This window comes from Bos mutus, chromosome 22, assembly GCF_027580195.1.
Source record: "Bos mutus isolate GX-2022 chromosome 22, NWIPB_WYAK_1.1, whole genome shotgun sequence".
Taxonomy (NCBI): Eukaryota; Metazoa; Chordata; class Mammalia; order Artiodactyla; family Bovidae; genus Bos; species Bos mutus.
In genome coordinates, this window is record NC_091638.1 from 66,734,813 (window position 1) to 66,761,210 (window position 26,398).

The window sequence follows — 26,398 nt, forward strand, 5'->3', positions numbered from 1 at the left end:
TAAGTTGACCAAGGTTTTTCCACTCCTGCCCTTTTCCACATGCTGTTTCTACTACCAGGAAGGCTCTTTGGGTCTTATCCACCTTTTTTTGGCCTTATTTCTCTTGCCAGGTGGTGCTGGTGGTAAAGAAGAACTCGCCGGCCAGTGCAGGAGACATAAGAGATGTAAGCTTGATTCCTGGGTCAGGAAGATCCTGTGGAGAAGAAAATGGCAACCCACTCCAGAATCCTTGTCTGGAGAATCCCATGGACAGAGGAGCTTGGCAGGCTACAGTCCATGGGGTCGCAAAGAGTCAGACACGAGTGGAGTGACTTGTCCCTCTTGCCCTGAGGGACTTGTGCCCTCTTGCCTTGATCTTGCTGAGACAGCTTAGCGACACTCCTGAGTGGCCTTCCTTGAGACTCCTGACGGCCATTCTCCCGGCCAGGGGGGCTCAGGGCCCCTTCTCAGAGCCGCCCTGACAGCCTGAGGGCATTGGTCCTTGGGATGACCTCCCCATGGGGGAGCCTCCTGCTCCTCTGGCGTCCAAGCAGCAGGGGAAGGCGTGCTTTCAGCAACCCTCACGGAGGCCTGAGTGCCTGATTTCCGGAGACAAAGGTGATTTGGGGCGAGCGGGGCTCCCTGGCAGCCCCCTCCTTCCTGCCCCAGCTTTATTTTGGTTCTAGAATCATTCCAGTCAACATACTTGGTCCCCACCACGCCCATCCAGGTGCAGAGTCAGCATTTCATGCAGTTAGGGGAGGGGCGGAGGGGGTCCAGAAGGGGGGGTACATGACACGGCCTGCAAGGCAGAGCCACTGGGTTGAATAATGGAGGGTCTCCCAGGCTGCAGGGGCTGGCCAGCTGCGTGTCCCCAGGCCCTGGGCTGGCCTGGGGCACGCAGACCTCCACCCAGTGGACGGCCTGGCCCCAGGGCTGGGCCACAGCCGTGTCAGGTGGGGAGAGACACTGTCTGGCCTCCAGTCCTGTGACCACCCCGGGGCCCCCCAGCCTCACTGGGGGCCCCTCAACCTACTTGGGTGAGCCTGGGTCTCCAGAGGCAGCCAGCCGGAGAACCCACCTCTCACCCGAGGGTGGGCCCGGGGGCATGTTTCCTCCCCCTCCATCCCTGTGGCCTGGGGGCCCCTCCCCACCCCTCAGGGCAAGAGGCGCACCCCCCGCCTGCTTCTCTGGGGCTGCCTTGGTGACGCCTGGAAGGCACGCCTCCCCTCCAGCTAGGGTAGGGTAGGGTAGGAGCTAAAGACTCCTGTGAGCCTGTAACAGCCCCACCCTGGCATCCAGGCTGGAGCCCCCTGGGGTGCCATCCACACAGCAGAGCACCCCCTCCCCACAGGGCTGAAGCTGGGCTCCCCTGAAGCCACAGCCTGCCGGCCTCTTCTCTTGCCCCAGAGCTCCGTCCTGGCCTTAAATGTTTCTCCTGATGGCTCTCCCCCTGTCAACCCCTTGCCTGAGAATCTCAGGGTCTGCTTCTGGAGCTCAGCCTTGGACATCTGGTGTTCTGATGGTTTGAACTGGGCTCCAGAGCCACCTCCTTCCTTCCCTGGGCTTCAAACCTGTCCCCCCACTCCATCCTGACCCCCTTCAACGTCCTCCCCGACCACCGCTCCTGCCACCCCTTCTCCAAGGTCCCGCCCCGGGGACTCCACCTCGTCCTCCCAGGAACCTGTGCCCACAGAGGCCTCGCCCAGGCCCCCAGCAGTCTGTATTTTGTCCACCCCATTGCCCCCCAGCCCCTCTCAGCCGAGGCGTCTCTTTTCCCCACAGGGCCTGGCCTGGAGGGACGCCAACCAACATGGTGGAGCCGGTGCCTGATTTGTGTGGGGCTAGACACAGATCTTGGGTTGCAAAGAGTCAGACACGACTGAGCGACTGATCTGATCTGATCTGAAACACAGATCTGGGTTGAAAAGAGTGGAGGGTGTCCCAGGCTGCAGGGGCTGGCCAGCTGCATGTCCCCTGGCCCTGGGCTGGCCTGGGCTGGGGCTGGGCCTCTTTGGATCCCTGGGCCTTATGAGGGTTATGGTTATAGGGATTAGATTTCACAGAGGATGAGGCTGGAGGCGCTGTGCCAGGTGGCCTGCGGGCCACCGCTTGGCCTGGTCCCTCGGTCCCTCCTCCTGCCCAGAGAGAGGCCCTTGTGTCCACGGCAGCAGGTGGAGGACTGCGTTTGTGGCGCGGTCACAATCCTACCCAGCTAGGCCAAGGCTGGGCTGTGGCCCGGGACTCAGCTCTCTCCCTGCCCCTCCCAGTGCAGCTCCCATGTTGCCCCCCACTCCCCCCGGTCCCTCTGAGCCCTCCACAGGTCCTGGTGGCAGGGCCGCCATCTGCACCGAGCAGATCACCGGGGCAGGGGGATCTCGTTCACGTCACCCCAGCCTGTGCCTCGCACAGCATCTGGCCCCCAAGACTCACAGGGTCCCTGTGCATGGCTTCCCAGCAGGGGTGGGGTGTGGGGAGCTCTGAGAGGCCAAGGCCCCTGCAGGCCGAGGGACAGACCTGCTGGGGATCTGAAAATGGGAGCACAGGAGGCCGATGCCTGGCTGTGCTCCCAGGGTCCCTGCCCAGCCACAGCCGGTCCTCAGTGGGAGACAGCCCTGGGTCCCCTGACATCCAGCCAGGCCAGTTCCTCCACCGCAGCCTGCACAGAGGGATCATGATGGCTCACGGGGACTCCACCAGGGACCCCAGCGTTCATAGTTCCAGCCGGATGACAGAGAAGGGTGTCAGAGCTCGGCTCGTGCCGGTCTCCAGTGCCCGCCCTGGCCCTGCCTGGCTGTTAGTTTCGCCGGACGGGGTGCCACATGGACACGGGCCTGCGCAGCGTGGCCAGCATCTGGTTCCAGTGGGTGGTGCCCATGCCACTGGCTGACGGCCCGATGATGACATGGCCCACGTTGTCCCCACGGCCGTCACTGCCGCTCTCAGCCACCGTCACACGGAGAGACAGGTCCTGGGGAGGAAGTGACATGGGTGTTGGGGACCAGGGGCGATGCCAGAGGTCCCCCATGGCCCCCAGACCCCAGCCAGGTGCCAGGCACGGCTCCCCTGAATCTTCACCTCTGACCTGTCTGACCCCACAGCCCCGCCCCAATGCCTGCTTGGTGGGTGACCTTGGGTAATGACTTGGGCTCTTTCTACCTCAGTTTCCCCATCTCTAAAACGGTGGTAATCATAGTTCCTATCCGTTCCAGGAACAAAACGAGTTAAAAGTGTACAGTCAGAGCGTTATGGATGTCTGATGTTGTGCCTGAGATAATATGTTGGACTCATAATTTAGGAAGGGAGGAAAGAAGTTGCTTGAGATCAAAGTAGTGAAGCTGAGACTGGAACCCAGCCGGACTTCTCTCCTTCCTCTCCCCCAGCCCTCAGCACCCCCTCACCCCGCTTTGTCCCAAGAGTCAGCCCGCTCCAAGAGGCTGTGAAGCAGGAGAAGTGTCAGGATGACCTCCCAGGGGAAGCAGGGGGCAGAGGGGTGGCCTGCCCCAGGAGAGTGGAGGGGAGGACCAGCCAGGGACACTGAGATGTCTGCCTGGATTTGAAACACCCAGAGTGAGGCAGAGTTCTGGGTTTTCAAATTCAGACAGTGTCCCAGGAAGGGAGACCAGGGGATTTCTGTATAGCCCCAGGGCCAAGGGGCAGGTTTGGGCTTAAGGCACAAAAAAAGACGGATGGAAGGAAAGAGTAAGAGAAGGTGATGAGCTCCCCGTCCTCTGCGGCAGGCAAGCCAGCTTACCAGCATGGCCCAGGCCACATCCTCTGCAGTCCTCCCACCCTTGGTCTGGGATATCTGTGCTGGGAAGGGGGTCTCCCTGGAGAATATTGCCTTCTGAAGGCCAAGGGCCTCTGGGGAGGTCAGCCAGGCCTCGGTAGGCAGAACCTCAGGAGACTGGGGGCCTGACCTCCGGGCCTTGGCCCAGCCCTGGCTCATCCCTAGGGCTCCCTGGGAACTGTCTTCCCCCAGATCTCAGCTTAGCTATCCCCACCTGCCAAGCCGAGCCTGACTGCCAAGGTCTGGGTGTTCCTTGTGGGCTGGCACTGTCTGGGGACTTCCCTGCTTATCCGCTGTGAGCTCCCAGGAAGCTGTGCCCGTATCCCCGGCACCCACCAGAGGGCAGGTACCTAGCGGGTGCTCAGTACATGCTGCTCGACTAGAAAGGGGATGACTTAGGGCCAACCATCACCGCCTGCAAGAGGCCTGAGGATCGAGGCTGGAGGGAGTGGAGGGCCCCTCCCCTGTGCTATCCCCCCTCACCTGGAGCACAATGGCTGGCACAGAGAAGATCATGGCTTCATTGAACACTGGGTTAGGGTCGTCCCTCTTCACAGCTGTCTTCTTTTTGCTCATCTTCCTCCCATCCTGCAGCAGGTACACCTTGACAAAGGGATCTGTGGGTAGGGAGGGGGTGGGGTGAGGGCCAGTGGCACACTCACTTGGCATAGACCTGCCCATTCACGGCAATGCACTGGTTCCAAACTCCCCAAGCATTCACCATTTTTTTTTAAACAAAGCTCTTTGGCTGTGCCAGATCTTAGTTGCAGCAGGCACGATCTTCAATTTTCTTTGTGGCCTGTGAACTCTGAGTTGCGACATGTAGGACCTAGTTCCCTGACCAGGGATCGAACCTAGACCGCCTGGATTGGGAATTCAGAATAGTAGCTGCTGGACCACCAGGGGAGTCCCCCCAAACCTTCACCATCACCATTCTCTCCTGAAGTTCTGCCATCAGTCCTTGATTTCTTTCCTATTTTACAGATGAGAAAACTGAGGCTCACACGCACGTCAAGAGAGGAGCTGAGCTTTGGACTCTGGCAGCCTGCATCCCAGCCCATGTGCACGCTCCCCTCGCATGATGCTGGGGGAGCTCCTCAGAGCCATCATTTTTCACTCTATAAATGGCCCAAACGCAAACGTCAGCTCTGAGTCACCCGGCGCCCAATCAGTGGAGCCTGACTCAAGGACGTGCGGCTCTGGAATAACGAGTCGCTATCTGCTTGTCACTTACCACCCACTGGGTGTCCTTGCTACACCTGCCGGGACCAAGGGTCCCCCAGGCTCCCAGTCAGGCTCCTGCAGCCCCTAGAGACGTCAGGCCCCGCCTGATACCCACACCGACTCAGTGGCCCTGGTCCCCGTTTGGGATCTGGGATGCAGTCCAGCCTCTGGGATTGCCCACTGTGGTTTCACAACCAGTGCCCCAGCCTCCTGCTCTCAGAGTCACATCCCTCCCCCAGGAGCTCCCTGTCCCCGTCCATGGGTCCCATGTTTCCTCAGCTAGATTAATCTTCCCACCATGCAGAGCTCCTGAGCCCAGCCTAGGCCAGAGATGGTGAGCCTGGCGCTGGGCCCTACACCTGCTGATGCCCCCAGGTGCCCAGGGCTTAGCAGCTAGGGTGCAGCTCCCACCTGCCACACAGAGGAGGAGCCAGGCAGCCAGCGGGGCCTTACCTGCCGTGGTCTTGTCGTTGGCCCAGATGAGATTCTTGGCTTTCACCACGACCACGGTAAGGCGCTCGGCTGTTGGGAGGTAGCTGAGGGACAACAGGATCTCGCCCACAGCGTCAGCAGCCTGAGGACGAGTGTGTGGCTCAGAGGGCTTCCGCCCTTCCTTCTCCATTGAGAAGTTGCTGCTCTTGGGGCTCTTTACCCCAGGGCACCAAGCTGGTGGGATTGAGAGAGGGACCCCTCCCCTACTGCATGGCACCCTCCCCACCTCCCACAGGGTGTGGTCCGGCCTTGGAAGGAGGACCAGAGGTTGCCTGTCAAATGTAGCAACAAACGCATTCCCTCATTCCAGACCGAAGAAATCATTCTGTGGTGGTAGCGCTTAGAGGGTCCCAGTGGACTGGAATGAGCAGATCCTTTGCTTCAATATTGGCTCAGATGGTAAAGAATCTGCCTGCAAGGCAGGAGGCCTGGGTTCGATCCGTGGGTCAGGAAGACCCCCTGGAGAAGGGAGTGGCAACCCACACCAGTATTCTTGTCTGGAGAATTTCATGGACAGAGGAGCCTGGCGGGCTACAGTCGATGGGGTCGCAAAAACTGAGCGACGAACGCTATCACATTCACTTGCTTGAATAACAGTGATGCTCACCAAGCACTACTACACTTAGGAAGTTGAACTTCAGCTTGGCCTGCGTCTGAAATAACTCACTGGAGGGCCAGAGAGCTACTTCCCAAACAGAACCTCTACACGAGTAGAGCTTCTTAAGGTTTGGTGGTAGGAGCAGCAGAAGAGCTGTAAGCAGTGGTCAGGGAGCCATTCATTTGCACGCAGTAACCTGAGTTTCTTTGAATGTTGCTCTCTTTCTCTAATCTCCTAAAAGTGAAAGTCTCTCAGTCGTGTCCAACTCTTTCCGATCCCATGGACTATAGTCCATGGAATTCTCTCAGCCAGAATACTGGAGTGGGTAGCCTTTCCCTTCTGCAGGGGATCTTCCCAACCCAGGGATCGAATCCAGGTCTCCCGCACTGCAGGCAAATTCTTTACCAGCTGAGCCACAAGGGAAGCCCAAGAATACTGGAGTGGGTAACCTTCTCCAGCGGATCTTCCTGACCTAGGAATTGAACTGGGGTCTCCTGTGTTGCAGGCAGATTCTTTACCAACTGACCTAATCTCCTAAAGATGCTGGCACTCAGGCTGTTTTGAGGACAGTGGATTCCCTCATCTAAAGTATACACCCGTGAGGCCATCCTGGCACATGCAGGTGGGCAGACCAACCTTGTTCTGGTCCTGCAGGTAGAGCCAGCCGCTGAAGGGCTGTAGCGGGAGGTCGAGGACAGACAGCTTCAGCTCCACCACCCCCGTGCTCACATTCCTCTCATCTTCATCGATGCCAAACACCGAAAACCGCAGGCTCTTCTCCTCCAGGGCTGCGGGGTCCAACGGGATGGAGAACTTCTCATCGAAGAAGATGGAGTAGGCATTCCTCTGGATCTGCAGAGAGGAAGGGTGGTGGAAGGAGGTCTGATGCTGGGGAAGAGGCGGCAGAAGATGCCAGAGGGGCCATGGTAGGGAGAGAGCACTGGATGGGGGAGTCCGGAGACCTGGGCTACCATCAGGCTCTGTTGACCCCACACCTCATTGTCAATCCTTTCTTTGGTGGCTCAGCCCTGATGATATAAAAGCCCCCTGTCTTCCTCTCAGAGGTGGGCATCTCGTGGGCTTGCATTCAAAGCTTGACAAGCTGACCCCAACTAATTCCCCTCCTCAGTGCCCATGGCTCCACAGAACCCTTGCCAAGTGCCAGCTGAGATGGCCATCTTTTTGGCACATGTTCAAGTCCAGCCCTGGGGCCAGGCATACAGTGAGGAGGGATAACTGTGAAGCTGAGAGCCTTAGATGTCCAGCCCCCATGGGGCCTGGCCCAGGATGGTCTGAATGTCATGGGGCAGATGGATGGATGGAATGATGAGGCCAGGCTGGGAAGACTCTGTTTCTAAGCCTAGTCCTGCCTGGTGGGCGCCACTGGCCTCCTCCCAGGAAGCCGTGGGAAGTCCCCCGGGCAGGTGCATGAGCAGGCCCTGCTCCCCACTCCGTGGGGGGCTGCCTTAGTCACTGCCTGGCGATATTTTAAGAGAGGAGCTGTCATCCCTGGTACCTCGCCTGAAGCCGGGGAGCTGCTCCTCTATTCACTGGGATTGGCTGGGCTGGGGTGCTAAGGCGCCTGCATTTCTGGGAATAAACCTGTCGGCACCTCCAAGTGTCCTAAGCCACACTCTCTGGTCACGCTCTGGGCTGAGGATAGGCTCTTACACCACCCTGGGAGCTACATCCTGACCCGGTCACCTGCTCAAGCATCAAGGGCTCCTCCCCAGTCAGACAAAGCCCACCTCCTGATCCTGACCCTGGCATTCAGGCTCTCCATGATCTTCAGCCCTAAATTCCTTCCTCTGGCCAAACCAGCCTCTTGATTGTCCCCTGCCCATAGGAGTGCAGGCTCCCTGATCACCCATGTACTCTATGGGAATGTAGATGGAGAACTCTGGGGTCGAGTTCTGGATCTCCAGCTCACTTGCTGGGGTTCTCGTGGGCAAAGGACTTCCATGAGCCTCAGTTTCCTCATCTGTAAGATGCCCTCAATCCATCCCCCATCCCTGGGGCTAATGAGAGGGATGCAGATGGGCCGGGTGCTGTGGACTAGGTTCTCAGTGCACATCAGGCTGTGGCGGCAGCTGTCAACCTGTCCCCTCAAGGGATGGACCCAGAACCACCCAGGGTCCTCCAGGCAGCTGAGGCCACAGGCAGCATGGCTCTGGGCTCAAGAGAAACACTTCACGGTCCTGACAGACAATCCATGGAGAGCTGACCAAGGAAGGAAATGACAACCCACTCCAGTATTCTTGCTTGGAAAATCCCATGGACAGAGGAGCCTGGCAGGCTATAGTCCATGGGGTCGAAAAGAGTCGGACATGACTAAGCACTGTATATATTTGGCTGTGCTGGGTCTTAGTTGCAGCGTGTGGGATCTAGTTCCCTGCTGTCAAACCCAGGCCCCTGCTTTGGGAGCACAATCGTAGCTGCTGGACCACCAGGGAAGTCCCAGGACTTTGCAGATATTAATGCATTCCTTCCTCAAACATGATGATGCCCATCTGACAGATGGGGAAACTGAGTCACAGAGTGTTGAAGTGACTCACTCCAAGTCACACTTCAAGGAAGCAGAGAAGCAGGATTTGAACCTAGGCAGTCAGGCTCCAGGGCGCTGCTCCTAACCATCCCCTGGACTGCCTCTTTGAAGCCGGCCTCCCCTTCTCAGCCCTACGTTGGTTCTAGACCCTGCTGGAGTGAGGGGGCAGGGTGGGACAGGAGGGGAACGACAGTCTTCACCGCTGAGCACAGGAAGCAGGACTGGACACTGGGCCCTGGACCTCAGACTCCTGCTGTGGTCAGAGGCCGTGCTGGGCTGACCTTGTCCGCTGGTGCCAGGCAGTATGGCGGCTCGTGTAGACCTCGCTCTCTCTTGACAAGGCAGGGTGCCATCTGGAGCGGAAGCCTGGAGCAGGTTGCTGGGCCCCTCTTCGTGCCCTTTCCAGCTTACTCTGCACCCTCCCCCCCACTGCTTTCAGCCCCAGGAGCTGACCTCCCAGGGCTACATCGGCAGGCTCCCTTGGGGTTGGCCAGGAGGGGTCACTGGAGGGAAAACAGAAGCTGGAGGGAGGTCAGGGTGCTTATTCCCCCAGTCCTTCTCGGCAGGATGGCTACGAGTTGGCCACGCCCCTTAACCAAAGGACATAGTCCTTATCCAGATGGCCCTCGGCACACAGTGGTCTCTGGGTAACTTCCCCTGCCCCCATCCCCTCGGACCAGGGTACCACGCCATCCGGGGTCGCCCTACATACCACCACAGCTTTATAACAGTCCTGTTACCAAACCCTCCCCAAATGAGCCAGCATGAACCTGTCATCCCTTCCCTGCCAGGACCTGAAGCTGACACAATTGACAAATGGACAATTACACTGGATTCCTGTGGTAGGTTTGCTGGAGGCCCCAGACTCTCCGGTCTGTCCTCCCTATAGCCAGCACCTTCCACTCTGGGATCAGCGTCCAAACTCTCTAGCGCCCTCCTCAGATCCTGCCTGGACCAGCAGCCCTGCCAGCCTGGGCCCGACTCCTGCGAGCCCGGGGGCACACCCAGCCCCGCCCCCACCCTTTGCCCCGCCCCCAAGCCTCCACTCACCCGGGAAATGCCCACGATCTGCTCGTCCGGCAGCAGGCTGACTCGCATGAAACAAGACTCGAAGCTGGCTTCCTCCCGCTCCAGGAGGTCCTTGCCTTGCAGCACAGCCACGTGGAGGGTGTGGGAGGCGGCGTCGTAGTCCATGCTCACCTCCACCTGGCCCAGCGTGAAGTCCTGCCCGAAGTTGTTGCTCACGGAGGAGACGGAGTTCAGGGAGTCGGCCGACTGGGATTTCCGGAGGGTGCCGTAGGGGGCCAGGTCCAGCTCCCGGCCCATCAGCTCCAGGGGCCCCAGCTCGCTGATGCTTTCAAAGGTGTCCTCGATGCTGAGGCTGCCTTTGCGACTGGGGGGCCCCCTAGAGCTGGCGCGCTGCGCGTTCCAGGCCGGCACTCTCTAGGGCGAGAACGGGCATGGGAGCATCGGGGGGCAATAGGCTTGGTCTTGAAGACATGTGGTTAGTCCCATTCACGCAAGACACCTCCTAGCTCTCCTTTTGCAAAAACGGGGCATGCCTTAGAAACATCCTTCTTTAATATTATTTCATGTTACTTAGTTTTCTCTCTCTATCCAAGATACAAGAGAGCCTTTTCTCAAAATGTTTATTTATTATATGAACTGAATTTCATTAATAAAGATGTTCACTGAGATGATGTGTATGAAAAGGAAAAATAATTAGCAATCTAAGTGTCCAGCAGAGGGGAATGGAGAAGAAAACTAGACACAGACACTCAACAGACAATGGAGCAGCCTCCAAGGAAGCTGAGAAAAAGTCCACCATAAGAGAAAGCTTTCATGCTGGATAACACTAACTCTAATAGACAAATTTTTCTTTTCTCTAAATTGATCTTGGGATTTGAGAAAACAAAAGCTTGTGTACAGTAAGTATGTCCCTTGGTGGTGGTCCTCGTTACCGTATTTTTTAATGGCTCCATTAATTTGCTGTTAAGTGGGTAGCCATAGTTTATGTTACTATTCCCCTACTGCTGGACATTTATCTTGTGTTTCACAGACGTAAACCAGGAAGCACTGAATAGCTTTCTTAAAATCTCAACTTAAAGGACACAGTCCCTTTGACAGCTTTTGACACATGTTTCCAAAACGCTCTTTGAAAAAGTTGTGCCAATTTACAGTCCTCCCAACAGAGTAAGAGAACATTCCTTCCAAAACCTCAAATGAGTGAAGCATGAGGGGCCCTTGTCTGGTAACAGGTTCTGGCTGTGCTTTCTGGAACTCTCCATGATGTTAGCAAAATCCTCTGCCAAGTGTCAAGTGATGAAATGTTTAGCAATATGTAGAGAGCCCTAAAAATGTTTACACTCCCTGATACAGTAATTTCACATCTGGGCATCTTTTCAAAGTACATAATTCCACACGAAGACAAAGTTTTACATATAAACCACTTACTGTATTATTTATGGTGGCATTTAGTAAATCATGGCACATACATAAAAAAGAATCTTATGCAGTCATTAAAATGATGTTTTTGATCAACAATATGAGAAAGTGCTTCAACTTTAAGTGAGATGAAAAGAGTAGGGTGTTAAATTCTACGGGGAAATGACATCCATTGTATAAAAACTATGCATGGAAAAAAGATTGGGGCGGGGCCTAGATTTAAAATATTGGAAAATAATTCACAGTAGCCTGCCTCTGGGTTGCGGCTTTTGGGGAGGTTTTTCTTGTTTTTATTTTCCTGTATTTTTCACAGGATGGTGGGGAGGATTTGTTTGGGGGTTTTTTGCTTTGCTTTTAAAATTTGGCCACACCGCATCACTTGCGGGATCCCAGATTACCCAGTTTACGCAGGCACGCAGGCCGGGGGAGTGAAGGCACAAACTCCTAACCCCTGGCCCACAAGGGAATTCCCAGGGGTGTTTTAAATGGAAAGCATTCATTCATTCACCAAGTATTCATTGATTACCTAGCTGGGCTCTGTTGGAGATGTGGAGGAGGACAAAGGACCCTGTCACAGGAGGAAATTAACCAGCAGCGAGTTGGGGAGGGAGTGAGGTCAATCCTGAGAGTGGATGGTGGAGGCGGGGGCGGGGGCTGTGCACCCACGAGCACAGAAGCCTCACCTTCTGCCTGGCCTCCGCGTAGGTCTCGCCATACTTCTGCTGAAGGTATCTGTAGTCATAGTTTGGGAACGGGGAGGGGCTGGGGAAGCTCCCCGACGTCCAGAGCTTCCACAGGCTCACGGCTGCAATTCCCAGCAGAGCCAGTGCCCCAGCGGCGTAGACACCCACCTCCCAGTCAGGGGGGCTCTTGATGACTGAAGGCAAGAGCAGAGTAGTCTCTCATTAATGGGCCTTGGGGCCTCTCAATCATTATACATCCCCACCAGGGAGTCCCCAGTTCAGCACCGACTTGCTTATTCATTGAATATATATATATATATATATATATATATATATATATTTAGTCTTTATTGAATTTGTTATGATGTTACTTCTGTTTTATGGTTTGGTTTTTTGGCTTTGAGGCATGTAGGATCTTTGCTCCCCAGTCAGGGATTGAACCTGAACCCCTGCAGGTGAAGTCTTAACCACCAGGAAAGTCCCTGAATAAATATTTATTTATTCAGGTTTCGTGCTGGCTGCTGGGGGTCCAGTGTTGAACGAGATATACACTTTCTAATTCCTGCTTTTGGCCACTCTCCACAAAAACATGTTTCTAGCAGGAGCGACACTTGGTTAGAGCAGGTGAAGAGCTGCGAACAATAGTTAAATATTCCTTAGGCTTTACACGGATAGGGTTGTTCTTGCCTCTCTGAGTTCTCTCAACCTTCAGAGGACTGCTGCTTCTGGATAATCAAAGCAGAGTTTTGGGATCTGGGGGGAAGCGGAAGGGGGCTTGGGGGAGAAAAAGAAATGATTCCCCTTTATGCCTCAACCTTCATCAAGAAGAACCCAATGTCTATCAGTCGATGAATGGAAAAATAAAATGTAGTACCTTCTTACAGTGGAATATTATTCATCAATAAACAGGAATGAAGTACTGATACATGCTACAACATGGATGAACCTTGAAAACATGCTGAGTGAAGGGAGCTAGTCCCAAAAGACCTATGTTGTATGATTCTATTTCTATGAAATGTCCAAAATAGGGAAATCTCTACAGACAGAGAGTAAATTAGTGTCAGGGGCTGGTGGGGGACGGTGGGGGGTGTGGAGTATGGGGATTCTTTTTGGGGTGATGAATATATTCTAAAAATTGATTGTGCTCATGCTTGCACAATAGACTACAGCCCACTGAACTGTACCTTTTAAGTGAGTGAGTGTACGGCATGTGAGTTTCATCTCCATAAAACTATTACTGGAAAACAAACAACATACAAATACAAACACTCCAGCCAGAAGTGAGAGGTGGCTGTAGGCTGTGCAGGGCTCGGGGACAAATCTAGATGCTCAGATGCTTTTTGTGCACTGGTGAGTCAATAACTTTCCTTATCTGAGCCTCACTGTCCCCAAATGGTAATTAACCACCCCCTCAGCTGTGCTGGGCAGGTCCTCACCTAGCACAGTGCTTGGCCCATGGCAGAACCATAAATGTTAAGTCACTCTACTGGGAAACCTGGCTCTTCAATCCCCCAGAGAAGTCAACGAGATAGTAAGGTTCATTTTGCAAAAGACTGAACTGTTGGCAAACACAATCCTCTAAAGCATTCTCAGTGTTGCCTCTACACTGGATTCAACTGGGGACACCCAGGCACACAAGAACTTGCCCAAGGTCACAGAACCAGGAAGGGGTGATGCTGGGACTCCAGTTCTGGCAGCCAGACTCCAGAGCAAGCATGGGTAACCATTGCCCACCCGGCCTCTGCCCGCACAGGTCCCCAGCAGCAGGGTGCAGAGACGTGAGGAGGGTGTTTCAGGAGTGGAGGTTTCTCATCACACAGCTGTTGAGCACTTACTATGTGCGAGCACCCCCTGGAGCCCCAGGCTCAGTCCCTTAAGTGGGTCACAGTCCCCGGGGTGGGCAAATCCATACAGGACAGTGCTGGGTGTCATGATGAGAACAGCCCAGGAGGGTTTTGCAAAGAGGGACGCCCAAGCTGGGACATGCAGGAGCAGCAAGGAGTGTGCAGCCAAGGGACTTCCCTGGTGCTCCAGTGGCTAAGCCTCTCCGCTCTCAATGCAGGGTGCCGGGGTTCGATCCCTGGTTGGGCAGGAGGCCCGTGTGCAAAGCTCAGAGAGTTCAGAGCACCGGGTTAACAGTGAGGGAAGGGGGCGTTTGGGGCGGAATCATGCAGCGCTGGGAGGCCCCAGCCCACCCTCGCTGTGCTGAACCCAGCCAGCTCCACCAGAATTTACAACACTCACTCCAGAGAAGGGCAGGGCCCAGCCTTCAGCCCTGGCATTTATCCAGCTCTCAGCACCCTACAGGGTCCCTTCCTCCACTTTGGGGATCTTCCTGACCCAGGGATTGAACCCAGGTCTCCTGCACTGCGGTCTGATTCTTTACCATCTGAGCCACCTGGGAAGTCTCTAGAGGGGAACTGAGGCTAACAGAAGCTAAAGAACACATCTATTAATATTTCTGGGCTCAAGGCCACTGGGGTGAGAAATGGAGAGTCTGGTGTAGGTGCCTCGGCTCCCGGAGGCCACCTCGCCTCCCTGGCTCCTGTCTCCTCATCCAGAAAGAGGGCATGACACCAAAATCACCCACCATCTGGTGCATCCGGTGGTCCCCCTTGGGGGTGGGGGCATGGTTATTCTAAGGGAAAAATCTCAACAAGTTTCCTGTCTGCAGTGAGTCAGCGAGTCTGTATTTATAACAGCAGAAATCTGAAAACAGCCCCAAGGTCTGACCGAGGGGGCCAGTGGGGGCCGGTGGCGCTGTCTCAGGAGGGACTGTCAGTGGGCTTTGAGAATGACAATTGAGGTCATCAGGACATCGCCGTGGCAATGCAGAGAACTGTCTCAGGCATTGTTAAGAGAAGAAAAAAAAATCAATCCCCGACACGGTATAACCACATGATTTTGATGTAAAAATCACACAGCGTGTAGGCAAGGGCTGGGCAGACCAGAGAGAGGACAGAAGAGGCAGAAGAAACGCAGATGGAGAGACAGCGAGCAAGCCTGTGTGCTCCTGACTTCTGTTGTGAGAATGCAATTTGTGGGATAAATAAAACCACAACAAGGAGCTACGGAGGGCCCAGAGCAGGCCAGGCTCTCAGGGAGTCCAGTGAATGGGGGAAGGGAAGGGGCCGGACCTGGTGACTGGAGGGTGAGGGGTGTGTGTGTGTGTTGGGGTGGGTAGCGGGGGGCGGGTCTCCCACGCAGACGCACAGGCAGCCCAGCAGGCTCACTGGGGCCTGGGTGCTGGCAGGGGGCGGACACAGTCCACACAGGCAGTGGACACGGCAAGGGGGCTAAGCATCACCAGGCTCCCCTGAGAGTGAGGATCCCGGGGGCTGAGGGCCTGAAGCCAGCACCCTGGTTGGCACAAATGGAGGGCAGGACAGACAAATCCCCAGGAAGCTGACATGAAACTATGACAGTTAATGCTCATTTATTTATTAATTTTATTGCGTACCAGGACCGTATGGGAAGAATTCCCCTGGTGAAGTGAGGTCTGAGCTGAGACCAGGAATGAAGAGAAGCAGCCTTAGGAATAATTGTTCCCTCACTTTGCCAGGCTCTGTTCCAAATACTTTCTGTATATTAAACCACTGAGTCCTCAGAACAACCCTGAGAGGATGGTTCTATTATTATCCCTATTTTACAGACTGGGAAGCTGAGAGATAGACAACCTGGCTCCAGCTCTGTGCTCGTAATCTCATACGGGTCTTGAGCACTCAGCCAGGCAGAAGCAGCGAGCGCTCCAGGTGAAGGCACAGCATGTGGGGCGAGAGCTGTGTTTGCACAGTTGGGCACTTCACACATGTTAGCTCACAGAGGCTGGCAGCATCACCCCCAGTTTACAGATGAGTAAGTAGAGGCTCAGAGAGGTTTCATCACTCACCGAAGGCCACTCCAGGGCCTGGGCCAAGGCCTGTGAGCCTGCAGGTGGAAAGTGAAAATTCCTGGCTGGGAGTTGGGAGAGGTGGTCTGCCCTTCAGCTCTGCCCTGGGCTGGCTGGGGACTGAGCTAGGGGCTGAGCTAGGGAAGGAGGTGGAGGGATAGGGAGCTGTGGCCTGGGAGACCTGGGTCCATGTCCTGGGTCTGTTACTTGGTCACTGTCCCTTTCCTTAGCCTCCCTTCTCCCATCTGTAAACGGGCAGGGGAACAGAAGGAGAAAATATGGCGAGTGCATTTCCGCTGTGACACCATCCGCCATCAGCCTGAGTGCGTCTGGTGTCTTGAGGCTGTTCCCAAGGGAGCTGCCTTTGCTCGACAGCAGACTAGACTGGACGACCACTGAGTTCAGTATCCTATGCATCTAATATCAGCCTTCCTGGTTTTCCCTGCATTTGGCTCCAGAAACGGCCCTAGGGCAGTGGGTTCCACACGGCAGGCTCAACCTTAGGGAGCAGCAGGACAGGGGCCTCCTGGGGGATGCCCTCAAGTCCTTCCACAGGAAGGCAAGCGACTGGAACAGACAGAAGAGACCTCAGACTGGTCCCAATCCAGTGTGAAAGCGATAGTGTCAGTTGCTCTGTCGTGTCTGACTCTTTGCAACCCCATCGACTGTAGCCTGTTAGGCCCCTCCATCCATGGAATTCTCCAGGCAAGAATATTGGAGTGGGTGGCCCTTTCCCTTCTCCAGGGCATCTTCCCGACTCAGGGATCGAACCCAGGTCTCCCACATGGTGGGCAGATTCTTTACCATCTGAGCCCCCAGGGCTGTGTGACCTCGGGCAACTCTCTGACTATCCTTGTCAGTAGAACGGGGCTGTTACTGGGGTCCCACTGACACCCCTACCCCTGGCCTGGCGGGAGGGTCCTGTGAGATGGCTCACTGGCCGCTGGGACTCACCGCTCAAGTGATACTCTGCCACGTCCACGGCCATGCCGCCTGCCGCCGGGGGTGAGACTGGAAGGGAGAAGAGAGTCAGTGGAGGGGGCTTCAGAGGGTCACCACCCCCCCGCCACGCCACACATGCCCAGCATCCAGTGCTCACACTCAGGTGGAGGGGGCCTGGGCAAATGTAGTGGGCTTTTATTTATTTTCAACTTTTATTTTGTATTGGGGTATAGCTGATGAGCAAACAATGTTGTAATAGATGCAGGTGAACAATGAGGGGACTCAGCCATACATGTACATGGATCCATTCTCCCCCAAACCTCTGTCCTATCCAGGCTGCCACATCACACTGAGCAGAGTTCCATGTGCTATACAGTAAGACCTTGTTTGTTATCCATTTAAAATACAGCAGTGTGTACATGCCCATCCCAAACTCCCTAACTATCCCTTCCCCCGATCCTTCCACCCCCTGGCAACAATAAGCTCCTTCTCAGCAATGGCAACCCACTCCAGTACTCTTGCCTGGAGAATCCCACGGATGGGGGAGCCTGGTGGGCTGCTGTCTCTGGGGTTGCACAGAGTCGGACACAACTGAAGTGACTTAGCAGCAGCAAAGTCTATGAGTCTGTTTCTCTTTTGTAAATAAGTTCATTTGTATCATTTAAAAGTAGCAGCTTTTTAAAATAGCATTTTATTTCTTTTTGGCCACTCCGTGTGGCTTTTCAGATCTTAGTTTCCAGACCATGGACGGAACCTGGGCCCTCCTCAGTGAAAATGTGGAGTCCTAACAAACCACTGGACTTCCAAGGATGTCTCTAACAAATAGCATAGAAAATGTACCTTAAAAAAAAAAAAAAAAAAAAAAGTAGTGTTTAAAGCACTTTTCAAGCACTCTGAAACCTCATTTCAGAGTTCTTGTTGTTCAGTCGCTAAGTTGTGTCTGACTCTGCGATCCCATGGACTGCAGCACACCAGGCTTCCCTGTCCCTCACTATCTCTTGGAGTTTGCCCAAGTTCATGTCCATTGAATCGGTGATGCTCTCCAACCATCTCATCTTCTACCACCCTCTTCTCCATTTCAGGGCTGCCAGACGCAAAAAATGTAAGATGCCCAGGGACATGTCAATTTCTGATTGATTGTTGGTAAAAGTATGTCTAAATAGTGCATGGGACATGCTTATACTAAAAAAAAAAAAAAAATTCCCTATTTATCTGAAACTCAAAAGCCACCAACATCCCATATTTGTATTTGCTAAATCTGGCAACCCTATTTCATTTCCATCCTACCAACAACAGGCTGACCATCAGCGACTTGGTTACTCATTACAGCGGCCCCCTCAGGTGTTCCCCAGGACTGAGTTCAAATGCTTTTGTTTAAATTGAACCGGAAATACTACATTTCTGCAATATTCTGTTATCAGTCCTTTCTCTGCTTAGGACAGTTTCCTCCCCATCCTTTACTCTCAAGTTTTACGAACCACTGAAGGTTTGATTAAGTTATTCTAGAAAGGTCTAGAAGCTCATACAACCCATTACCTGAAGCCAGGCGACTGATCATGGTTTTATTACTGTGTTTGCTAACAAGTAAACTGGCTCGCAGACAGGTTCTAAATGGGGTGGGGGTTTGGTAAAGGAAGGCTGGGGTGATCTGTAAGGATCTCAGCTCAAGGGACACGGAGGACAGGATAGTTTCCACCCTCTGCGTTCCTTTGGGGTTCTGAGAGGTGGTTACAAGCAGGTGAGTTGGGGTGCCTGCGGGTCGGGGGGTGCGGATGAGGTGGGTGGTCAGACCTTCAGAGTGTCTGTCTACCCAAGGGCAGCTGCTTTTCTGTTCCCACAGGAAAGCCAATCTAGCCTGGCTAGATCTTCTGAAAAGCCAGATAATGGTATTTGTTTAACGTGCAGTTTCTTGATTTTTAAATGTTGCAAACAATTCACAAAAAATCTAAACACCATTCAGTAGAAAGTAAAAGCTCCTGGGTGGTAACCTGTTTACAACTCCTCAAGGATGCTGTGGGCTCCCATTGGGACTGGGGTCCAATCAGGGAGTGAGCATTTTCTAGAATCCTAGGGTTCTCCCCAATTTGTAGCTTTGAAGTCAAGAAGCGGGGTGCCTTGATCCAGACAGGGTATTCCAGCACATGTAGAAGTGCAATGGGTCCCAGGGCAGGAGGCCTAGAGAAGTCGGGGAGGATAGGGCTCTGGGGCGAAGCCTGCCCAGGTCCACAGACAGCTCCTTGGTCCCTCCCAGTTCCCTGACGATGTCCCTACTCCCATGGTGAGATGTAAGTTGTCATGGTGATGGGAGGGCCATAGTAACCAGGAAGGGCTTCACCCATGCCAGTTCAAGTGGAAGCTCATTCCTGGAACCTGGGCTGGAGATGGTGATAAGGACCTTGCCAAGTACTTCTTATACTCAAGCGGTAAGCACTTTGCATATACATTACCTCATTTAATCCTCTAACAACCCCTTGAGGTAAGTACTATTATTATCTCTGGTTTGCAGAAGAGAGCCCTGAGGTAGGGAAGTGAAGTCATTTGCCTAGGCAACACAGCTAGGAAACTGTTCAGTGCAGGCCATTCTGTTCCGCACTTGCTCCCTAACCCCTGTGCCTTGCTGCAGGGGGCATATTCTTTCAAAAGGTGTCTGAGAACCTGCCGGCCAAACCCGGCACTGTGTACACGCCCGAGGTACACAAGAATTAGGTACACGCCCTAATTCCTGGCAGAAGGGGTTCTGGGTATGTTGAAACACACATGTTAATATGAACACTCATGTCCCGGCCTGCCTCTGTCTTGCTGGGAATCTGATCATATTATCGGCTTTAGTTCCCGCTTACCTGGCCCAAGCTGACTTCCTGCACTGGGACAGCCCATGCCAGCAGCATATTAGAGTGAGCTGAGGACATCTTAGTGGCAAGTTCCTATAGTTGGGGACAGAACCCTGTATCTGCCATATTGGGCGTCTGACTGTCAAGAAGAAGTCTTTCTGAGGCTCCCACATGGCCCACCCTTCCCCCTCCCCTAATCACAACACCCCGGGAGCTGTGCATTCACTGAAGGCACCAATGACTCTAGGCTCAGCCAGGCCAGAAGGTCACACACAGAACCCCTGTGAAGGGGCGGAGGCCAAAGCACCTCTGCCTGAGAGGAGGGAGGAGAGGAAACAGAGAGGCTGAGGTTCTTGGGAGGAGGGCAGCCTGAGAAAGCTTTGAACCCCAGATTTTCCCCCTCACTAGCTCTGAGCCTCAGTTGTCCCATCTATAAAATGGGGTTTATGACTGCCTTATCAGGGTGTCAAGAGGGAGGAAGGAGAAGGAAGTGAGGTGGGGTCTGGCAAACCTTAGCTGCTGTGATTATTAGCCTGTAAATCGTCCAGTGAAAGTGAAAGTGTTAGTTGCTCAGTTGCGTCCGACTCTTTGCGACCTCGTGGACTGTAGCCCACCAGGCTCCTCTGTCCATGGCATTCTCCAGGTAAGAATACTGGCCTGGGTAGCCTTTCCTTTCCTCAGGGGATTGAACCCGGGTCTCCTGCACTGCAGGCAGATTCTTTACCATCTGAGCCACCAGGGTCCAAAAGGCCCCCAAGCCCCCTACTTTGAGCAGTGGAATCGTGTGGGCAGCACTGCCAGCCTGCAGATGGGGTATGTTTGTCTCAAAGTGAGTTGGCAGCATTCAAACACTGGGGAGAGTTCCCATTGAAAAATGGGTTTGTTTACAAGAAAATAGATTTTCAGCTTCCCTTTAAAAGTTAGATTTAGGAATAATGGGTCTCAGCCTCCCCCACCCCAGAGCCAGAGCCGGAGCTGAGTAGGCTGCGCCCTTCAGATGGGGCATCTGCTCTTTGGACCTGGCATCTTCTACCCTCGCATTCACTTCCAGAACCTGCTGGCCCCTGGAAGCATCTCAGTTCATGAGCGTGGTAAGCAGGCTTTTGGATGAGTTAGGGAAGGTTCAGAAAGGTTAAGTGACTTGCCCAAAGCTGCACAGCCAAGAGGGATGGAGCTGTGCCTGCCATGCCGTCCAGCACCTTGTCTATTAGTAGCCACAGCCCCGTATGGACTTCAAAGATGCCCTCCCCATGGCCTTGCTCAAAACCCCTAGGGAGCAGAGCCTGTCCTCATTCCCACTCCACAGAGGATGAAAGTGAGGCTCAGAGAAGGTCAGTGACTCTGCCCAAGGTCACCAACCAGTAAGCAGAGAGCTGAGACCGAGCCAAAGCTGGCTCTGCAGCCAGCGCCCTTCTTAGTGGCTTTACTTACCACTCCCAAGACCCTCTGACCCCATCCCACCCACTACGACAACCTCAGCAGACTCCTGCTGGCAGCCTGGAGGTTTGTCAGGCAGAGGGGCTGCGGCTCCAGCTTGGAACAAGATGCTGACACGGCACACCCGAGGCCAGGGCAGCCCGTGACTAGAGCTGCCCTGAGTTCTGACACGCAGGAAATGGGGCACAGCGGGGTGGGTCAGAGCCATTCCAAACCCTCATTTGAACCTCGTTCTGACACCCTTCGTCACTCCATCCATTCATTCTGGCCCCAACTCTCCAAAACCTAAATTGCAGGGAGCTTGCTCACTGAAAACCCCTCTAAGTTCAAATGCAGTCTTAATTATACCTACCCAGCAACACCTACCTTTTGCTGTAAGAATCAGACATAGTCCATGCTAACTGCCTCCCATGGTGCCTGGCTCGTCGTATGCAAGTGATATAAACCTGACCACTGAATGGGTAAACGGATCTCCCTTTGACAGATGAGGAAGCCAGGCTGGAGTCACTCAGCCTATGAGTAGCAACACTGGGACTGACTCCAAGGTGCGATGGATCTGGGCCTGGGCTCCTGGCCACCATGCCACCTCCTAAGCAGGCCTTTCAGGGGTGGAGATGGGTGGGAAGACCTACCACGAGACTTACTGGAATCTGACCACTAGTTGAGGACCCCTCCTGGGCTTATCAAGATGTGGCTTTCCAGGAATTTGGTGACTCTGGCAGGGGAGGGGCTCCCCCTCACCCCATGTCCTTGCTCAGTGCCCTGAGCTAGCAAGCTTTTGGCTCCCTTCACCCGGAAGCCAGCAGGCAATGGGAAGGATCAGGGGGTGGGGACAGGGGAGCCCTCAATCTCTAAGACTGGGAGCCTCTTTAGGAGCTCCAGGCTTGAGATTCTTTTCAGGGGCTCCCTCCCACTTTCTGGAATAACCATATCCTGCCACCGTCCCCTCCCTAAAGCCCACAAAACCACAGTACAAACAGGAGAGGGTGGTGGGAGCTGGCATTTCCTGGGCACATTTGTGTGCTGAGTTCTGTACCAAGGGCTCACCAGGTGTTATTTCAGCACACCCTCCCTGCTGCCCTCTGAGAGGGCTGCTCCTCTGCCCAAGGCACTGGTAAGAGCACTGAAGGGCAGGACGCTACTTGCCCGTCGTCACGAGCGCTGACGAGAAGCAGGGTCCAAGCTGGAACCCCAGGCTGGGAGACCCCACTCTCCCCAAGTTGCTTGGGGAAGGCTTCAGATTTCAGGATGGGGAGGCCGGGGACTTGGGTCTTGACCCTTCTCCAGACTGGCTGTGTTTCTTTTGGTGAGTCTCATGCCCTCTCTGAGCCTCAGTTTCCCTACTTCCAGTAAGAGGCATAGCTGCTGCTGCTGCGGCTGTCCAACCTGTTACCCACTCCCTAGCTTCGGGAAGAGGTGCACATTCCAGGGTACAGGCTTGCCAGGTGCTTTGTGGGGAGGGTAGCCTCATTGGCTGAGGGGGGGGGCACCCAGTCCCTCTGCAGCCCATGGAAGAGGGGTCACTAGGATGGCTGGCTAAGGGATCCTCCACCCACAGGCCTGGCTCCAGGTACCCCTGTTTGGCCCCAGCTCGCCCCCACCTTCAGCCCAAATCTACAGCCCCAGGACCTCGAGACTGGCAGGCTTCCTCTCCCAAAATGCAATGGCATCAAAGGTTGGCAGAGAGACCCTGGACAGCTCCTCACCCAGGCTGGTGATAGCAGACAGAGGCCGAGGATCCTCTTGGTTCCCCGGGGGCCTCCTGGCAATGGGGTGCGACATGGGGCATTTCCTGAAAACCCAGCACCTATGCTGCGGGGACCCCCAGGATATTTGGGGACCGAAGTGTTGGGGGGGGTGACCCTGGAGCTGGGAAGGAGGTGCGAGGCGGGGCCGGGGCAGCGGGGGCAGGCAAGGCGCTGGGAGCGTGAGAGGTGTGCGTGCAGCGCGGGCGCCGGGGAGGCGTGTAAATGGCCGAGAGAGCCGCGTGTGTGCACACGCGGGGCGGGCGTGCGGGGCGCGAGGCGATGCGCAGTGCGCGGAGTGGCCGGGCCGGGGAAGGGCGCCCGGCGTGCGCTGTGCCGGCCGTGTGTGTGCAAGCGCGGCGCGGGTGTGCGATCCGCGCAAGTGTGCAGATGACCGGGGCGCGCGGAGCCCGGGGGGTCCCCGGCGCTGCGAGGGGGCACTGCGTTCATCCGCGCTCGGGGCGCGTACTCACCCGGGCTCTGCGGAGGGGCCGCCGCTCCGGTTCGGGTTCAGGCTCGGGCTCCGGGCTCCGGGCTCCCGGCTCCCGCCGGCCTCCCGCAGCGCGCACGCACCGGCGCCAAGCCCGGCGGTCGCCGGCGGAGCCACCCCTGCAGTGTCGCCCCGCGCCCGCCTGGGAGGAGCGCGGCGCGGGCCGGGGGCTCGGCCGGGCCGGGGCGGCAGTCGGGAACTGCGCCGCAGTCCGGGCACGCTCCCAGGAGCCCGTCGCGCGCTCCCTGGCGCTCGCCCGCCCGCTCTCTCTTTAATTTAAAGTGACAACCCCGAGCGCTCTCTCCGCTCCCGGGAGCTGCGCGGCGCTTCCGGGGTCTGAGCCGAAGATCCCCAAGCGCTCCCCGGATCCCAGGGGTCGTGCGAGGCCGAGACCAGCCCCGCGCTCCCAGGCCCAGGATGAGTCGGAGTGGGGGCTGGGGATGTGCTGACCGTGAGCTCCGGGAGCACTGGGCTCCGAGTCCACAGGCCCCGGTTCTAGCCCGAGCGGCCGCACCCCCAGTTATCCTGTTCCCTTTCTAGGGCCTCAGTTTCTTTTTATGTAAATAGGACTTGATACTGTGCGCCTCCTAAGTACCGGTCAGAAAACAGGAAGCTGCAGGTGGCCCCTTCTCTGAATGGTAAAACGTCATCTCACTCCTCACAATGACCTAATGGGGTCGTGGTCATTCCTCTCTCTCTCTCTCTTTTTCCCCTTTTTTAGCAGAAAGAAACAGCCTCAGAGAGGTGAGATGACCTTCCCAAGGTCACAGAGCCAAGAGTCAGCTAAGATTTGAACCTAGGTGGATGTGACTTCAAAGTCCATACTCTTAGGACATACCACTTAGGGGTCTGTGCTTTCTTTCCAAAGGAATGAATGAATCATTCAGGAGATATTTAGGACGCCCCCGCTGGATGCTAGGCACAGTGCCAGGTGTGGGCGATCTTCCATCTTCCGGGAACAGGGGGACAGGTCCCTCTCTGCCGGCGCAGTCTGGCAGGGAGGCGCACACGCATTAGAAAGGGCTGGGATGTGCGCTGGAAGGTGCCACGTGCTGTGGGTGCAGTAACCCTGAGAGCAGGCTGGGTGCGTCACTGGTGGGGCTTCTCAGGGGATCTGTAGGATCTGGGGTGGGATGGGGTGGGGAGGGGCAAGGTTCTCAGGTGGCAAGCCAGAGTGCTAAGGCAGGAGTGGTTTCTGGATCATCTACCCTCTGGGACTTAGAGACTGAGAGCAACCTGTGGGGTCCAGGAGCTGGGTCTGTGCTGGTTTTGGGGCAGGGAGGGGACACCCTTGATCTAGAAGGCAGGAGGACCCCGGGAAGCCAGGGAGGCAGTTTCACTCTCACTCACAGGGGGCACCCTCTTTTCAGTTCATTTTATGGATTCTGAAGAAAAAGGAGACAAAGGGCATTCATTATGCTCCTTGGAAGGAGGAAGGGCCATGGGCTCTCACTGACATTTCTCATTTAACTTAATCTTCATAGCCAGCCACCTGCAGTTCGGGATGACTGACCCATTTTCCACATGAGGACACTGAGCCACTAAAGGGTTCCCGATTCAGGAGGGAGCATTGAATTAAACACACCATCAGCACAGAAAATGGCATACCCTGATACTAGCTTCTGTTGGAGCAGCAAAAAGGTGAGATTGGTCAACAACAACAACAAAAAATCCAAATAACCCAATTGAAAAATGGGCAGAAGACATTATTAGACATTTCTCCAAAGAAAACATACAGATGGTGACCAGTAGACACATGAAAAGATGCTCAACATCGCTAATTATTAGAGAAATGCAAGTCAAAACTACAGTGAGGTACTACCAATACCTCACACCAGTCAGAATGGCCATCATTAAAATAAGTCTACAAATAACAGATGCTGGAGAAGGTGTAGAGAAAAGGGACCCTCCTACACTGTTGGTAGGGAGTGCAAGTTGGTACAGCTACTATGAAAAGCAGTATGGAGGTTCCTCAGAAAACTAAAAATAAAACTACCATATGACCCTGAAGTCTTACTCCTGAGCATATACCTGAACAAAACTATAACTCAAAAAGATGCAGGCACCCCTATGTTCATAGCAACATTATTCACAATAGCCAAGACAGGGAAACACCTAAAAGTCCATTGACAGACAAATGGATGAAAAAGCCATGGTACGTATATACAATGGAATACTATTCAGCCTTAAAAAAGAATGAAATAATGGTATTTGCAGCAATATGGATGCAACTGGAGATTATCATATTGAATGAAGTAAGTCATAAAGAGAAAGACAAATACCCTATGATATGACTTATCTGTGGAATCTGAAATACGGCAGAAATGAACCTATCTAAGAAACAGGAACAGACTCACAGACACAGAGAACAGACTTGTGGGTTGCAAAGAGAGTGGGGAGGGAGAAGGATGGACTGAGAGTTTGGGCTTAGGAGATGAAAATTATTACATTTAGAATGGATAAACAACAAGATCCTACTGTATAGCACAGGGAACTATATCTAATCTCCTGGGATAAACCATAGCAGCCAAGAATGTTAAAAAAGAATGTATACATGTGTATATCTGAGTCACTTTGCTGTAGAGCAGAAATTAGCGCAACATTGTAAATCAACTACACTTCAATAAAAAGAAAATGTTTGAAAAAGATGAAGGGGCTTCCCTGGTGGTAGAGTGGTTAAGAATTCGCCTTGCCATGCCTGGGACACCGGCTCAATCCCTGGTACAGGAAGATCCCACGTGCTTCCAGGCAACTGAGCCCGTGCTTCACAGCTACTGAAGTCCGAGTGCCCTAGGGCCCGTGCTCCGAAACAAGAGAAGCCACCGCGACGAGAAGCCTGCACACCACACCTAGAGAGTAGCCTCCACTCACCAAAAGTATGCACGCAGTAATGAAGACCCAGCACAGCCAAAAATTTAAAAAATAACAAAAGGTGAGGTTGAAGCTGGTCTGCTTCTGGTGTCAGTGTGGCGGGCTGATGTGGGAACTGGAGTCTGGAGTGAAGTTGAAAGAAGGTCTTGTCAATTTCATGTTAAAAAAAACCTTTCAGTGACCAGAAAAAAACAGAAGTACAGGCACCAAAGACAGGGGTTACAGGTGCCTGCCCACAGGTGAGCATCTAAGTGTGCGGTGGGACAGCCACGGCGATGCACTGCACAGCAAAGAGAGCCACCACCATCTGCAATGGGTGGATGAGTGTTACTTGTAATGTTGAGCGAAAGCAACCAGTCATGGGAGATCACATAGTGTATGGTTCCATTCACAGAGAGCTCAAAAAGCAGGCAGAACTACCCTCTGCTGTTAAAAGT

General features: G+C 54.5%; 1 protein-coding gene across 2 annotated transcripts; it reads right to left on the bottom strand.

Annotated features, from left to right (window-relative positions):
- Window positions 1-667: 667 nt before the first annotated feature.
- On the bottom strand, window positions 668-23,281 carry SYT12 (synaptotagmin 12). 2 transcript variants are annotated; one of them, XM_070359115.1, is made up of 8 exons: window positions 23,074-23,281; window positions 16,600-16,656; window positions 11,757-11,950; window positions 9,679-10,071; window positions 6,720-6,935; window positions 5,447-5,567; window positions 4,253-4,386; window positions 668-2,950 (listed from the first exon to the last, which is right to left on the bottom strand). In XM_070359115.1, the coding sequence occupies exons 2-8, from the start codon at window positions 16,631-16,633 to the stop codon at window positions 2,777-2,779; spliced, it is 1,266 nt and encodes a 421-aa protein (XP_070215216.1). In that variant the 5' UTR covers window positions 16,634-16,656; window positions 23,074-23,281; the 3' UTR covers window positions 668-2,776. The 2 variants fall into 2 exon arrangements, with proteins under 2 accessions (XP_070215216.1, XP_070215217.1); XM_070359116.1 differs by lacking the exon at window positions 23,074-23,281 and adding an exon at window positions 21,222-21,327.
- Between the last annotated feature and the right edge of the window lie 3,117 nt (window positions 23,282-26,398).

Excerpts from the sequence above, each read along its gene's own strand:
- SYT12 (XM_070359115.1), bottom strand. The coding sequence starts at position 16,633 with ATGGCCGTGGACGTGGCAGAGTATCACTTGAGCG. Across the intron at positions 5,568-6,719 it reads ACCTGCAGGACCAGAACAAG|GCTGCTGACGCTGTGGGCGA; the intron begins GTTGGTCTGCCC and ends ACTCGTCCTCAG. Across the intron at positions 2,951-4,252 it reads TGCCAGCCATTGTGCTCCAG|GACCTGTCTCTCCGTGTGAC; the intron begins GTGAGGGGGGAT and ends CTTCCTCCCCAG.